The sequence below is a fragment of the Coregonus clupeaformis genome, chromosome 17, assembly GCF_020615455.1.
Source record: "Coregonus clupeaformis isolate EN_2021a chromosome 17, ASM2061545v1, whole genome shotgun sequence".
Lineage (NCBI taxonomy): Eukaryota > Metazoa > Chordata > Actinopteri > Salmoniformes > Salmonidae > Coregonus > Coregonus clupeaformis.
In genome coordinates this window covers 7,721,180-7,735,969 of record NC_059208.1, presented here as the reverse complement: position 1 = coordinate 7,735,969, position 14,790 = coordinate 7,721,180, and the positions used below count along the sequence as shown (strand labels likewise).

General features: G+C 43.7%; 1 protein-coding gene across 2 annotated transcripts; it reads left to right on the top strand.

The window, feature by feature from the left end:
• The first annotated feature begins 9,296 nt into the window (after positions 1–9,296).
• On the top strand, positions 9,297–14,309 carry LOC121585605 (zona pellucida sperm-binding protein 3-like). Of its 2 annotated transcripts, none has more exons than XM_041901930.2 (11): positions 9,297–9,785; positions 9,865–9,980; positions 10,066–10,169; positions 10,966–11,143; positions 11,474–11,591; positions 11,745–11,830; positions 11,953–12,146; positions 12,341–12,517; positions 13,305–13,439; positions 13,514–13,663; positions 14,061–14,309. In XM_041901930.2, exons 1-10 carry the CDS (start codon positions 9,363–9,365, stop codon positions 13,657–13,659), a joined length of 1,677 nt encoding a protein of 558 aa, XP_041757864.1. In that variant the 5' UTR covers positions 9,297–9,362; the 3' UTR covers positions 13,660–13,663; positions 14,061–14,309. The 2 variants fall into 2 exon arrangements, with proteins under 2 accessions (XP_041757864.1, XP_041757863.1); XM_041901929.2 differs by having other exon boundaries at positions 13,890–14,309.
• The last annotated feature ends 481 nt before the right edge of the window (positions 14,310–14,790 follow it).

Genomic DNA, 14,790 nt, shown 5'->3' with positions numbered 1-14,790 from the left:
AATAAAGGATTAATTAGGCCTTATGAGCACCTTCTTTAGAGGGCATAGTGTGACATGTTATTATGTCATTATTACATTGTTCATTTACATGTTATTCATTATGTCACTCAGACTGTGCATTCTACTTACTTCAATAAATTATTTATATTATCAAGCATGCCACCACTCATTAGGCTAGTATGAATTTGCTACATTGATTAGCCAACCAAAATGCCCAAGGGGTAATCCCACCCATGTCATATATGTTTTACATGACAGTTGACTATATTATCTGTCTGATAACCTTGCAACCCAGAACCAATGATAACAATCTGTCACCAGAGACTAGATCTGTATCCCAAATTGCACCTTATGCATTAGTGTACTACAACAGAGTGCAGTGACATTAGCATCATTCCAGCGTGATATCACATTTACATTTACGTCATTTAGCAGACGCTCTTATCCAGAGCGACTTAAAAATAGGTGCATTCACCTTATAGCCAGTGGGATAACCACTTTACAATATGTTTATTTTTATTTGTTTGGGGGGGGGGTAAGGGAGGGTAGAAGGATTACCTTATCCTATCCCAGGTATTCCTTAAAGAGGTGGGGTTTCAAGTGTCTGCGGAAGGTGGTGAGTGACTCCGCTGTCCTGGCGTCGTGAGGGAGCTTGTTCCACCATTGGGGTGCCAGAGCAGCGAACAGTTTTGACTGGGCTGAGCGGGAACTGTGCTTCCGCAGAGGTAGTGGGGCCAGCAGGCCAGAGGTGGATGAACGCAATGCCCTCGTTTGGGTGTAGGGACTGATCAGAGCCTGAAGGTACGGAGGTGCCGTTCCCCTCGCAGCTCCGTAGGCAAGCACCATGGTCTTGTAGCAGATGCGAGCTTCAACTGGAAGCCAGTGGAGTGTGCGGAGGAGCGGGGTGACGTGAGAGAACTTGGGAAGGTTGAACACCAGATGGGCTGCGGCATTCTGGATGAGTTGTAGGGGTTTAATGGCACAGGCAGGGATCCCAGCCAACAGCGAGTTGCAGTAATCCAGATGGGAGATGACAAGTGCCTGGATTAGGACCTGTGCCGCTTCCTGTGTAAGGCAGGGTCGTACTCTCCGAATGTTGTAGAGCATGAACCTACAGGATCGGGTCACCGCCTTGATGTTAGCGGAGAACGACAGGGTGTTGTCCAGGGTCACGCCAAGGCTTTTTGCACTCTGGGAGGAGGACACAACGGAGTTGTCAACCGTGATGGCGAGATCATGGAACGGGCAGTCCTTCCCCGGGAGGAAGAGCAGCTCCGTCTTGCCGAGGTTCAGCTTGAGGTGGTGATCCGTCATCCACACTGATATGTCTGCCAGACATGCAGAGATGCGATTCGCCACTTGGTTATCAGAAGGGGGAAAGGAGAAGATTAGTTGTGTGTCGTCTGCGTAGCAATGATAGGAGAGGCCATGTGAGGATATGACAGAGCCAAGTGACTTGGTGTATAGCGAGAATAGGAGAGGGCCTAGAACTGAGCCCTGGGGGACACCAGTGGTGAGAGCACGTGGTGCGGAGACAGATTCTCGCCACGCCACTTGGTAGGAGCGACCTGTCAGGTAGGACGCAATCCAGGAGTGAGCCGCGCCGGAGATGCCCAACTCGGAGAGGGTGGAGAGGAGGATCTGATGGTTCACAGTATCAAAGGCAGCAGACAGGTCTAGAAGGACAAGAGCAGAGGAGAGAGAGTTAGCTTTAGCAGTGCGGAGAGCCTCCGTGACACAGAGAAAAGTAGTCTCAGTTGAATGACCAGTCTTGAAACCTGACTGGTTTGGATCAAGAAGGTTATTCTGAGAGAGATAGCAAGAGAGTTGGCTAAAGACGGCACGCTCAAAGAGTTTTGGAGAGAAAAGAAAGAAGGGATACTGGTCTGTAGTTGTTGACATCAGAGGGATCGAGTGTAGGTTTTTTGAGAAGGGGTGCAACTCTCGCTCTCTTGAAGACGGAAGGGACATAGCCAGCGGTCAAGGATGAGTTGATGAGCGAGGTGAGGTAAGGGAGAAGGTCTCCGGAAATGGTCTGGAGAAGAGAGGAGGGGATAGGGTCAAGCAGGCAGGTTGTTGGGCGGCCAGCCGTCATAGGTCGCAAGATTTCATCTGGAGAGAGAGGGGAGAAAGAAGTCAAAGCATAGGGTAGGGCAGTGTGAGCAGGACCAGCAGTGTCATTTGACTTAACAAACGAGGATCGGATGTCGTCAACCTTCTTTTCAAAATGGTTGACAAAGTCATCCACAGAGAGGGAGGAGGGGGGGGAGGGGGAGGAGGATTCAGCAGGGAGGAGAAGGTGGCAAAGAGCTTCCTAGGGTTAGAGGCAGATGCTTGGAATTTAGAGTGGTAGAAAGTGGCTTTAGCAGCAGAAACAGAGGAAGAAAATGTAGAGAGGAGGGAGTGAAAAGATGCCAGGTCCGCAGGGAGTCTAGTTTTCCTCCATTTCCGCTTGGCTGCCCAGAGCCCTGTTCTGTGAGCTCGCAATGAGTCGTCAAGCCACGGAGCAGGAGGGGAGGACCGAGCTGGCCGGGAGGATAGGGGACATAGAGAGTCAAAGGATGCAGAAAGGGAGGAGAGGAGGGTTGAGGAGGCAGAATCAGGAGATTGGAGGGAGAAGGATTGAGCAGAGGGAAGAGATGATAGGATGGAAGAGGAGAGAGTAGCGGGAGAGAGAGAGCGAAGGTTGCGACGGCGCATTACCATCTGAGTAGAGGCAGAGTGAGTAGTGTTGGAGGTGAGCGAGAGAGAAAAGGATACAAAGTAGTGGTCGGAGACATGGAGGGGAGTTGCTGTGAGATTAGTAGAAGAACAGCATCTAGTAAAGATGAGGTCAAGCGTATTGCCTGCCTTGTGAGTAGGGGGGGACAGTGAGAGGGTGAGGTCAAAAGAGGAGAGGAGTGGAAAGAAGGAGGCAGAGAGAAATGAGTCAAATGTAGACGTAGGGAGGTTAAAGTCACCCAGAACTGTGAGGGGTGAGCCATCCTCAGGAAAGGAACTTATCAAGGCGTCAAGCTCATTGATGAACTCTCCAAGGGAACCTGGAGGGCGATAAATGATAAGGATGTTAAGCTTGAATGGGCTAGTGACTGTGACAGCATGGAATTCAAATGAGGAGATAGACAGATGGGTCAGGGGAAAAAGAGAGAATGTCAACGTGGGAGAGATGAGGATTCCTGTGCCACCACCCCGCTGACCAGATGCTCTCGGGGTATGCGAGAACACATGGTCAGACGAGGAAAAAGCAGTAGGAGTAGCATTGTTTTCAGTGGTAATCCATGTTTCCGTCAGCGCCAAGAAGTCGAGGGACTGGAGGGTAGCATAGGCTGAGATGAACTCTGCCTTGTTGGCCGCAGAACGGCAGTTCCAGAGGCTGCCGGAGACCTGGAACTCCACGTGGGTCGTGCGTGCAGGGACCACCAGGTTAGAGAGGCAGCAGCCACGCGGTGTGAGGCGTTTGTATGGCCTGTGCAGAGAGGAGAGAACAGGGATAGACAGACGCATAGTTGACAGGCTACAGAAAATGGCTACAATAAAGCAAAGGAGATCGGAATGAAATGAACTAAACATCTGGGAAAGCGAGAGAGCGGGGCCTCCCTCACTTACGTTTCACTGAAACACCCAAATAGGTGAAACTATAATTGTTGTAAACTACAGCGGTTCAATGTTTTCTAGGAATATACTAACTTATTTTATTCAGCTAGCTAACTTGTTATCAGACTGAGATAAGACAAAAAGATTCTGCGGTTTCTTCTGAAGTCTGATGATCTTGCAGAAAAATAGTCTCATTATCTATTGATGCCTGGATGAAGCAGCTCTGTCACCTTTGCCTGCAAAGCTCTGGTGCAACTTTCAATGAACTCCTGAGTCTCGCTCTCTCTCCTCTCTCTTTCGCTCTCTCTCGCTCGCTCTGGTGAGGATGCTATTGTGCCAGATGGAGGTACAAGACCCTGACTGTTTAGTACTTGGAGTCTGACCTTCAATCTACAGATACCAGTTATTCACATACAGTTGAAGTCGGAAGTTTACATACATCTTAGCCAAATACATTTAAACTTAGTTTCTCACAATTCCTGACATTTAATCCTAGTAAAAATGTCCTGTCTTAGGTCAATTAGGATCACCACTTTATTTTAAGAATGTGAAATGTCAGAATAATTGGAGAGAAAATTATTTATTTCTTTCATCACATTCCCAGTGGGTCAGAAGTTTACATACACTCAATTAGTATTTGGTAGCATTGCCTTTAAATTGTTTAACTTGGGTCAAACGTTTCGGGTAGCCTTCCACAAGCTTCCCACAATAAGTTGGGTGAATTTTGGCCCATTGCTCCTGACAGAGCTGGTGTAACTGAGTCAAGTTTGTAGGCCTCCTTGCTCGCACATGCTTTTTCAGTTCTTCCCACACATTTCTATAGGATTGAGGTCAGGGCTTTGTGATGGCCACTCCAATACCTTGACTTTGTTATCCTTAAGCCATTTTGCCACAACTTTGGAAGTATGATTGGGGTCATTGTCCATTTGGAAGACCCATTTGCGACCAAGCTTTAACTTCCTGACTGATGTCTTGAGATGTTGCTTCAATAAATCCACATAATTTTCCTTCCTCGTGATGCCATCTATTTTGTGAAGTGCACCAGACCCTCCTGCAGCAAAGCACCCCCACAGCATGATGCTGCCACCCCCATGCTTCACGGTTGGGATGGTGTTCTTCGGCTTGCAAGCATCCCCCTTTTTCCTCCAAACATAACGATGGTCATTATAGCCAAACAGTTATATTTTTGTTTCATCAGACCAGATGACGTTTCTCCAAAAAGTACGATCTTTGTCCCCATGTGCAGTTGCGAACTGTAGTCTGGCTTTTTTATTGCGGTTTTGAGCAGTGGCTTCTTCCTTGCTGACCGGCCTTTCAGGTTATGTCGATATAGGACTTGTTTTACTGTGGATATAGATACTTCTGTATCTGTTTCCTCCAGCATCCTCACAAGGTCCTTTGCTGTTGTTCTGGGATTGATTTGAACTTTTCACACCAAAGTACATTCATCTCTAGGAGACAGAACGCGTCTCCTTCCTGAGCGGTATGATGGCTGCGTGGTCCCATGGTGTTTATACTTGCGTACTATTGTTTGTACAGATGAACGTGGTACCTTCAGGCGTTTTAATATTGCTCCCAAGGATGAACCAGACTTTTGGAGGTCTACAAGTTTTTTTCTGTGGTCTTGGCTGATTTCTTTTGATTTTCCCATGATGTCAAGCAAAGAGGCACTGAGTTTGAAGGTAGGCCTTGAAATACATCCACAGGTACTCCAATTGACTCAAATTATGTCAATTAGCCTATCAGAAGCTTCTAAAGCCATGACATCATTTTCTCTAATTTTCCAAGCTGTTTAAAGGCACCGTCAACTTAGTGTATGTAAACTTCTGACCCACTGGAATTGTGATACAGTGAATTATAAGTGAAATAATCTGTCTGTAAGCAATTGTTGGAAAAATTACTTGTGTCATGCACAAAGTAGATGTCCTAACTGACTTGCCAAAACTATAGTCTGTTAACAATAAATGTATGGAGTGGTTGAAAAACGAGTTTTAATGACTCCAACCTAAGTGTATGTAAACTTCCGACTTCAACTGTACATCTCTTCACTCCTTAGCCAACTGTCTGTAAAAAAAAAAAAAAAAAAAAAATTGTGGAAAGGGAAGTTTAAAGGCCCAGTGTAGTCAAAAATGAGATTTTCCTGTTTTTACTATATATTTACACAATGTGAGGTTGGAATGATACTGTGAAATTGTGAAAATAATGATAATGCCCTTTTAGTGTAAGAGCTGTTGGAAAAGACCGACTGAAATGTCAGCCTGTTTTGGTGGGACGGAGTTTTGGCCTGCGGTAAATTAGTTAATAAGAAAGAGAGTTCCAAACCTCTTTGCCAATAGCATCCATTGTTTTTTTGTTTTTTTTTGTTTTACCATCTTAATTTAAAACAATCACAGTAAGGTACTTAATTGTTACCCAGAAACAGTGGTGGAAAAAGTACCCAATTGTGATACTTGAGTAAAAGTATAGATACCTTAATAGAAAGTTACTCAAGTAAAATTTAAAGTCACCCAGTGAAATACTACTTGAGTAAAAGTCTAAAAGTATTTGGTTCTAAATGTACTTAAGTATCGAAAGAACATGTCATTGCTCAAATATACTTAAGTATCAAAGTAAAAGTAAAAGTATAAATCATTTCAAAATTATTATATTAAGCAAAGCAGACGGCACCATTTTCTTGTTTTAAAAATGTACAGATATCCAGGGGCACACTTCAAATTATGCATTCGTGTTTAGTGAGTCTGCCAGATCAGAGGCAGTAGGGATGACCATGTGTTCTCTTGATAAGTGCGTGAATTGGACAATTTTCCTGTCCTGCTAAGCATTCAAAATGTAACGAGTACTTTTGGGTGTCAGGGAAAATATATGGAGTAAAAAGTACATTCTTTTCTTTAGGAATGTAGTGAAGTAAAAGTAAAAAAAAAAATAGTCAAGTAAAGTACAGATACCCCCAAAAACTACTTAAGTAGTACTTTGAAGTATTTTTTACTTAAGTACTTTACACCACTGCCCAGAAATAATTTGATATTGAGATAAAAATGGATACATTGGACCTTTAAAATCTCTCTCTTTGTCCCCAACTTTCTCTCCCTCTCTCTCCTCTCTCTCTCTCTCTCTCTCTCTCTCTCTCTCTCTCTCTCTCTCTCTCTCTCTCTCTCTCTCTCTCTCTCTCTCTCTCTCTCTCACTCTCTCTCTCAATACAATTTCAATTTAAGGGCTTTATTGGCATGGGAAACGTTTGTTAACATTGCCAAAGCAAGTGAAGTAGATAGTAAACAAAAATGAAATAAACAATAAATATTAACAGTAAACATTACACCCAGAAGTTCCAAAAGAATAAAGACATTTCAAATGTCATATTATGTATATATACAGTGTTGTAACAATGTGCAAATAGTTAAAGTACAAATGGGAAAATGAATAAAAATAAATATGGGTTGTATTTACAATGGTGTTTCTCTCTCTCTTCCTCACAGCATGAATATTGACTGCAGATATGCAGATTTTAAAGACAGGCAGCTAGCAACATATGCATAAAACATATTGTAAAAGGTTGTTAACTTCCTGAAGGAAAACTGCCACAGAGGATATTTTGTTTTATGTGGTTGTTTATCAGTTCTGAAGTTTTGGAAAAGTGCCCTTCATAATCAACCGTCTTCGATTAAGACTCTGCAGTGTTTGGCTATAAACTAACCTGTCAAACATGGAGACAATGTTCAAGGTGTTTATACTGTTTGGGGGATACTATAGGCAGTGTAGGTCATATCATGACAACAAAAAAACGGAATGTTTTTGCTCATTTTTGTTTAATTTGTAGTTGTGGTGAAAATGTCCCTGTCTATTAATTTTCCTGCCCATTAGATGTATTTTTCAGTTCAGTAAGGAATCTGGAACTAGCTGCAACAGAGGATAATGGACTGTGTTTTACTGCTGATGCTGCTCCCTAGTGATGCTGAATAATCAGGGAAAGAGGTGATTTACAAATTTGACTGTACAGGTTTGAACAACAAGCATGAAGATCATTTATATTAGGCACAAGCATTTATGTTTGGTCAGAATGTGAGCCTATTTCATTATTCAATTATTCAACGCATCAGCAGCTTATTAGTCCAGAAGTTGGATCGCAGACATCCATGGACCAATCACAAAAGGGTGTTCCTGATTTTTTCCCCGACACGCCCTTGCATCGCGTCGGAGGAAATTACACATTATAGTCACACAACTTCTTGAGTTTTTGGTAGTAATGGGAAACCGACGTTCGGCACCAAATCCTGCATAAAAACGGTTCATTACTCGAAGCTTTTAACACAATGCACATTAGTGACATCTGTTGGTCAGGCATAAACATTAGCATGTTTGATGCTTATATTTACGTTTTTTCCCCTTCATCCATCAAAACTTAGTGGTGCAATGGATACGTGTGAATTTTAACAAACTAAAGTTAGTTCGAATGTGAGGTTCCCATGACACATCCTGCATACCCTTTTGCTTCCAGGTTCACCATTTTTTAAACTGGGCATCTGTGGTATTATTTAGGATGCTGAAGACAAAAGATGATCATAGGGCATAGGCTATACTAAATAAAACTAATTATTTGAACAACAATGTGCAGAACTGCAGATAGTGTGGTTTCTCAGAAAATAAATTTCGAACATAGTCAGTACTCGATCCTGTGCCTATGGTATCTGATTATTTCCTAATTCAACCGTTCAGGTATTATGAAAAGTACATTTGTCAATAAGGTAACGAGTAGAGGTCAGAATTTGAAAGCAACTTCGCATCGAAGAAACCACCAGTGTAGTAATACTGATGATTTGTCCGCACCGATGGTTTATTTACATGGCAGATTCGAATAATTAACGTGGTAGGTTAAGAGAATTAACGTGGCAGGATAGGAGAACTAACGCAGCAGGTTAGGTGAATTAATGTAGCAGGTTAGGAGAATGAGGTTAAGGTTAGGAAAAGGATTAGGGATATGTTTAGCTACAACGCTACAGTTGTCAACAACTGTTGTCCCTGAAGCGACCACTAGATAGAGCTGTAGGCCTACTCCATTTAGCCACAATGGTAGAAACGTATACAAACTCATCTGTGGTGACAAAACATCAATATAACACAGGTCATCTTTATTGCAGTCGCGCTGCACAGCTCAGAATATTGCTGTATCATATGGATATCATATGGATGTGGTTCCTGAGAACACTTAGGGCACGTTCCTCTGCCCAGGCGTTGCTGACACATGCCAGATCTTACAACGCCTGGATAGGTATTTTACCTATCACCTAACCACATCATATGTTATAGCCATCTGGTGCCCGACAGCACACTCGATAATGTGGCAGCAACCGTTGGTTGATGCATGCAATGTTTGAGCAGGGGAACGCGACCTTAGCCAACCTTGAACATCACAGATAATGGTCGCTTTCCCCTGCTCAGAAGTTGCATGCATCCATTCAATGGTTCCGTACCATGTCATCAACTGTGTCATCGACTGACAGATTGCTATAATATATGATGTATTAGCTGATATGTAAAATACCTATCCAGGCGTTTTAAGTTCTGGTATGCATCAGCAACGTCTGGGCAGAGGAACGCGCCCAACATGCGTGCCAAATAAAGAGCTTGACTAATCAGATGCAAAGCCCAATTAGGGCCTAATCTAGCCCAGGTGTGCAGCCTGGTTGGTTGTTAAAAGTTACCTCAGTTTCATCAGTCATACCATAGCAGAGGCACATTGCCCTCTAACCTACAGGTTCACATAAGTTGTTGGCATGGGAGTTATAATGGCAAACACGCTCTGGGTATTGTTAAAGCAACTAGTTTTGTTTTTACTGGTGGGAAACTTAATTGCTCCTGCTTTTTCACTTACTTACAGCACTGGCACATGGCAACAACTTCCAGTGCGAATGCCGCAATTTGGAAATCGTCCGCCCTTTAAACAGCTTCAACTTCACCAACAAACAGCTTCCAGACCAGATCGAGTGGAAACGGTTGCTGTGACGTGCCATTCAGACTACATGGAGGTAGTCGTGAAAGCTGATCTGTTTAAACTCGGTAGTCTTATTGACGTGGATGACCTGCGACTTGGAGTTGAACAGTACCAAGACCAAGAGCCGTGTAGGGCTACAGCATCCGCAGCCGGAGATGAGTACAGAATACTTGCAGCGCTATCGGACTGTGGAACCAATCATTTGGTAATTATGGTGAATGTTGTGCTTCAGTAGCTGACGTCTTAAAATGACTTCTTTTAAATTCTGCTTTGTGAATCCACAGATGAACGAAGACTCCTTGATCTATACAAACCTCCTCAGATATACGCCCAGAACCACTCCAGATGGGGTTATTCGACTGGATGGTGCTGTAATCCCAATTGAGTGTCACTATAAAAGGTGAGTTTAGGCTATGCTGTTGTATGATCATGACTACTGTGTGGCCCTATTGGTTTGCTTACAGACTCTGTACTTTTTGTTTCAGGAAGTACAGTTTGAACAGTGCCTCTCTCCAGCCGACCTGGATCCCCTTCACCGCCACAGTGTCTGCTGAAGACACCCTGCAGTTCTCCTTAACCCTTATGACAAGTGGGTATATAAATCCTAGGCTGCATTGAGCAGGGCACAACCTTGTTAAAAGGAGACATTGTGCTCTCCCAGAAGTTTGGTTGGTGTGTAAAACCTGTTACTTGAATGTTCAGATATACATTTACTATGTAGCACAAATGACCCTCTGACATGCAAAATACAGAATCTTATCAGACATCCCTTTTTATTGCTGACATTTCTATCTGCAACGTTAAACAGTTATCCTATGGCCCTGTTAACAAACCCCTCCATGTACCTTTTAACCCATTCATAGATGCACCTATTGACTGTAATATATTCTGGTGGGGGTAGTTTTGTTAAGTGCCTTGATGCTCATTAACATTGCAACGCATCGCTTGCGGTACTGTTTTGGAAACATAAGGAAGGTATCTTTCATATCGGTGAAGTCATTTTCAAAAGTTTAAATGACTATTTTTTTTTTATAGGATTAGGTTTCCCACACTGAAATATTCGTTTAGACAGAGGCGTACCTGTGCTAATTAGCTAGCTGCATCTGAACACCTGTTTACGGAAGGCTGACTCCACAAATGTGTTACTGAAGTACTGTCGGCTGCAACTGTAAAAGTGTGCAGTAAGTGTTTTGCTATGTAATTGTGACATGAGCGTATAGGGCTTTAAGTTTCTAGAACCGTATTGCAAATTGATTTGCATTTTTGGCTGCCAGAGCTAAATTGCATCAACAGGACATATAAGGACCTTTGCCTATAAGGAATAATGTTAGGCTCCTTTTGTCAATTATTGGGATAACCTGTCATTACTGCCACTTCCTGTCCAGGTGACTGGCTCTATGAGCGGGGTTCTGCAGTCTACTTCCTGGGTGATCCCATCAACATTGAGGCGTCTGTCAGGGTTGCTCACCATACCAGGCTCAGGGTTTTTGTTAGCAGTTGTGTGGCCACACTGGACCCAGACAAGAACTCTGTCCCCAGATATGTCTTCATTGAGAATGATGGGTAAGCAAGAGGGTAAACTTCCTAGAACTAATATTCTCCGGCTGGCCCATAGCATGATAGTGGCCTCTTTAGCATGGGCAGCGCCATTGAGGGCTTCCACCATGATGCTGCCATTTTAAAGTAGTCAACTGGGTGGGGATGTCTATGGGTTGTAGCGTCAATGGCACTGCCCATGCTGTCAGATGCTATAATGGCACAGATATAGAGTCCTCTCTATGGGCTGTCCCTGTATGATAATATTATCCCCAAATGATGCATGGCGGGTTCTTCATTGGGTACCAAGAAAGATGAACCGAGCCCCAATATGTATTTATATTATCTCCCTTCCAGGTGCTTGGTGGATTCCCAGCTGCCTGGCTCCGACTCTGGCTTCATGCATAGAACCCAGGACAACAAGCTCCAGTTCCACATTGATGCATTTAGGTTCCACCAGGAAGACAGGCCAGAGGTGAGGGCAGTATTAAAAAAAAAAAAAAAAAAACGGATGTTAAGACAATTATGGTACTGTAGTTGGTACACGATGCTGCAGTAACAACTTCCAGCCATTATGTAGGCTACTGTGCGTCTGCTTTGTTTTGCTCATCCTGTTGTGTTTCTACAGCTGTACATCACATGCCACCTTATGGCAGTCCCTGTCATGGACCATGCAGAGCCTAGCAACAAGGCATGCTCCTTCATCGATGGCAGGTGAGATCTGACTTATTTCCTTAGTTAGTCTTACTGGGCTGTGTGACCTATCCACTGGAATAACCCTAGCGTTTGTTCAAATAGGGTGTTCTTGGTCCATGAGTATCTTCTATACATTTCAGATGGAGGTCTGCCGATAAGAATGATTTGCTATGTGGCCGTTGTCCAAGCCTGAATAGCCAGACGGGGGTTGATCAAGCTCCAGCACGACGTCCCCTCAGTCCAAGACTAGGTGGTAGCCGACCTGAACCTCGTGGCTACCGCAGCAAACCTCCAGCCTCTGGCGACCATTGGCGTGGGATGAGGGCTAAGAAAGGTATGTTTGGTATCTTACTCTTGCCTCTTCTAACACATTGCACAAGAGGGTCCAAGGGGAGTGACCTTCTCCTTCAATATGGTTGCAGGAGCTGGGATTTGAGGAAAGACTAATTTGAAAGTGTCTTGACTACAAATGTGTTAGTGAGAAGTTGCCCTTGCCTGTGTTTAATGAAAATATGTTGCCCTTTTTAGTATGGGACCAGGATGCTACTTTGGGCCCCATGATGGTCTTCAAAACCAAGCAGAGTGCACCTCTATCTCCACGGACGAGGGAAGGTATCGCTATACATGGCTTCCCCTCCGCAACAGGGGACAGGAGGCCTGTATCACCTGGCAGTCGTTGGAAGAGTGGAATGGACTTCAAGAAGGGTAATTTGACTGTCTGAAATGGCAGTCTTAATACTTATGTAGTGCATTACTTTTGCCCAGATAGTCTTGAAAATCTGACCCTAAGCAACAGCATTGCCTAGGGTCTGGTTTCAATGACAGACTCTATTGGCAACTTCAAGCAAAAAAAAAAAACTATCCAGTGGGTCCTTCAAGCAGACTACTCTCTCAACAAATCATGATTCAAACATCACAATTTGAAACCACATTTTGCAGGTAATACCTTTGCAGTGAAGGCAGTTGCCTCAAACTAGCCACTCAAAATGCGGTCATTAAACGTAACCTTTGATCTCTTTATCTTGCTAGCTATTTTGTATTTTATTCAAGTGGATAAGATAGTAGCTATAGGGCGGCAGGTAGCTTAGTGGGTAAGAGCGTTGTGCCAGTAACCGAAAGGTCGCTGGTTCTAATCCCCGAGCCGACCAGGTGAAAAATCTGTCGATGTGCCCTTGAGCAAGGCACTTAACCCTAAATTGCTCCTGTAAGTCGCTCTGGATAAGAGCGTCTGCTAAATGACCTATTTATTTATTTTATTTAGGTAGTGACTTAGCTCCTCTCTGCCCAACTGACATTTTTATTACGTGCAGACTTGTTGAGCCAGTACGTTAGAAAAGAGGCAAAAGGGATGTCTAGACTATTGCCTAGACCATGAGGCGCTGGTCAAAAGTAGTGCACTCTATAGGGAATAGGGTTCCACTTCAGACACTTGTCTCAATTTCCATATAGGCTAGCAATACTGGCTATGTTAATCTGTTACATTTAATTCCAGGACCTTATTTCACCCAATCCCAAAATGTGGGTAGTCCCTTGGGCCCGGGGGTTGGACCCAACAACAGGCACGGTTTCGTTAGCTCTGCAATATATGATGGCTTCATCAGGCAGAAGGAACTAATCACCCAAAGAGGTAATGGCATTCCTTTACTGGTTTACATGTATGATAATTGCATGTAGGCTCTATGCTAAATAGTCTGTTCTCAGAGCTGGAGCCCACCCCAGAGTTGAATTCTACACTTGAGCCCATTGGGGACCTTGGAGAAGAGGTTCCCACAGAGCAGGCTGGTCTGATTAAAGATCTAGGTGACCAGCAGGATGACAAGGATCGCTATAAAATTGGAACTCATTGAAAGGGTGAGTCTAGGCTCATGGTACTGTATTTTGCGTGAAGGAACCTGCACAATGGCAAGCAGGTCGGCATTTATTGGGATCACTCAGTTTTGCAGTGGTCACTAGCTAGCACTGCCACATTCATAATCTGACTTTAAACCTAACCTTAACCACACTCCTAATGCCTAACCTTAAATTAGCTAATTTCTGTTCATATTTTTTTACAATGTACTTAATTTTGACTTTGCAGCTGGCACACCTAGCCGGAATCGCTCAGTTCTGCCTCCAGGACAAGACTCGTACCAATAAATGTCTACCTGTGCATGGCAATTGCCACTATCACTTGTGTATATATCAGCTTTTGATGTGGTTTCATAAAGCAGTTATGAAATGTTTGCAGTCCACTAACACTACTCTATAGAATTGTGAGGTTGCTGTGGTGGCCCCATTTGTGCTGCTTGGAGCTAGACTAAACTGACTGAGGGTGGTGCCAGTCCTGGTGTCCCAGCACAAGGTGGATGACCCTACAACCAAGTGACCTCAGCACCACCACATCACTCAACCAGTGGACTACCACCACACTAAGCAGACATGGTCTCATCAGATCTCCAAAGAAAATGAGCCAAAGATTACTGTTAACCTCCTTGAAAAATAAATGTATTTAAAGATACTTTGACTGAGTTTCTGTCTTTACCATTATGCACTACATGCTAGAGTAATCTGAAAAGTTTCTCTAATTGTTTAAGTTAATGCCCACTCAAGTTTTTAGGATCCTGTTCTTTGGGGGGTTAATACAGTGCATTCAGACCCCTTGACTTTTTCCACATTTTGTTGTGTTACAGCCTTCTAAATTAAATAGTTTTTTCTCATCAGTCTACACACTAACCCATGACAAAGCGAAACAATTTTTTTTAAGCAAATGTGTTCAACTTCATCACATTTTACATGAGTATTCAGACCCCTTAATTTATTGCAGCGACTACAGCCTCGTGTCATGGTTATGACGCTACAAACTTGGCACACCTGTATTTGGGGCCTTTCTTCCCTACAGACCCTCAAGTGCAGTCAGGTTGGCTGGGGCGTGTCACTGCACAGCTATTTGCAGGTCTGCCGTTAGATCGTTTTCAAGTCCAGGCTCTGGCTGGGACACT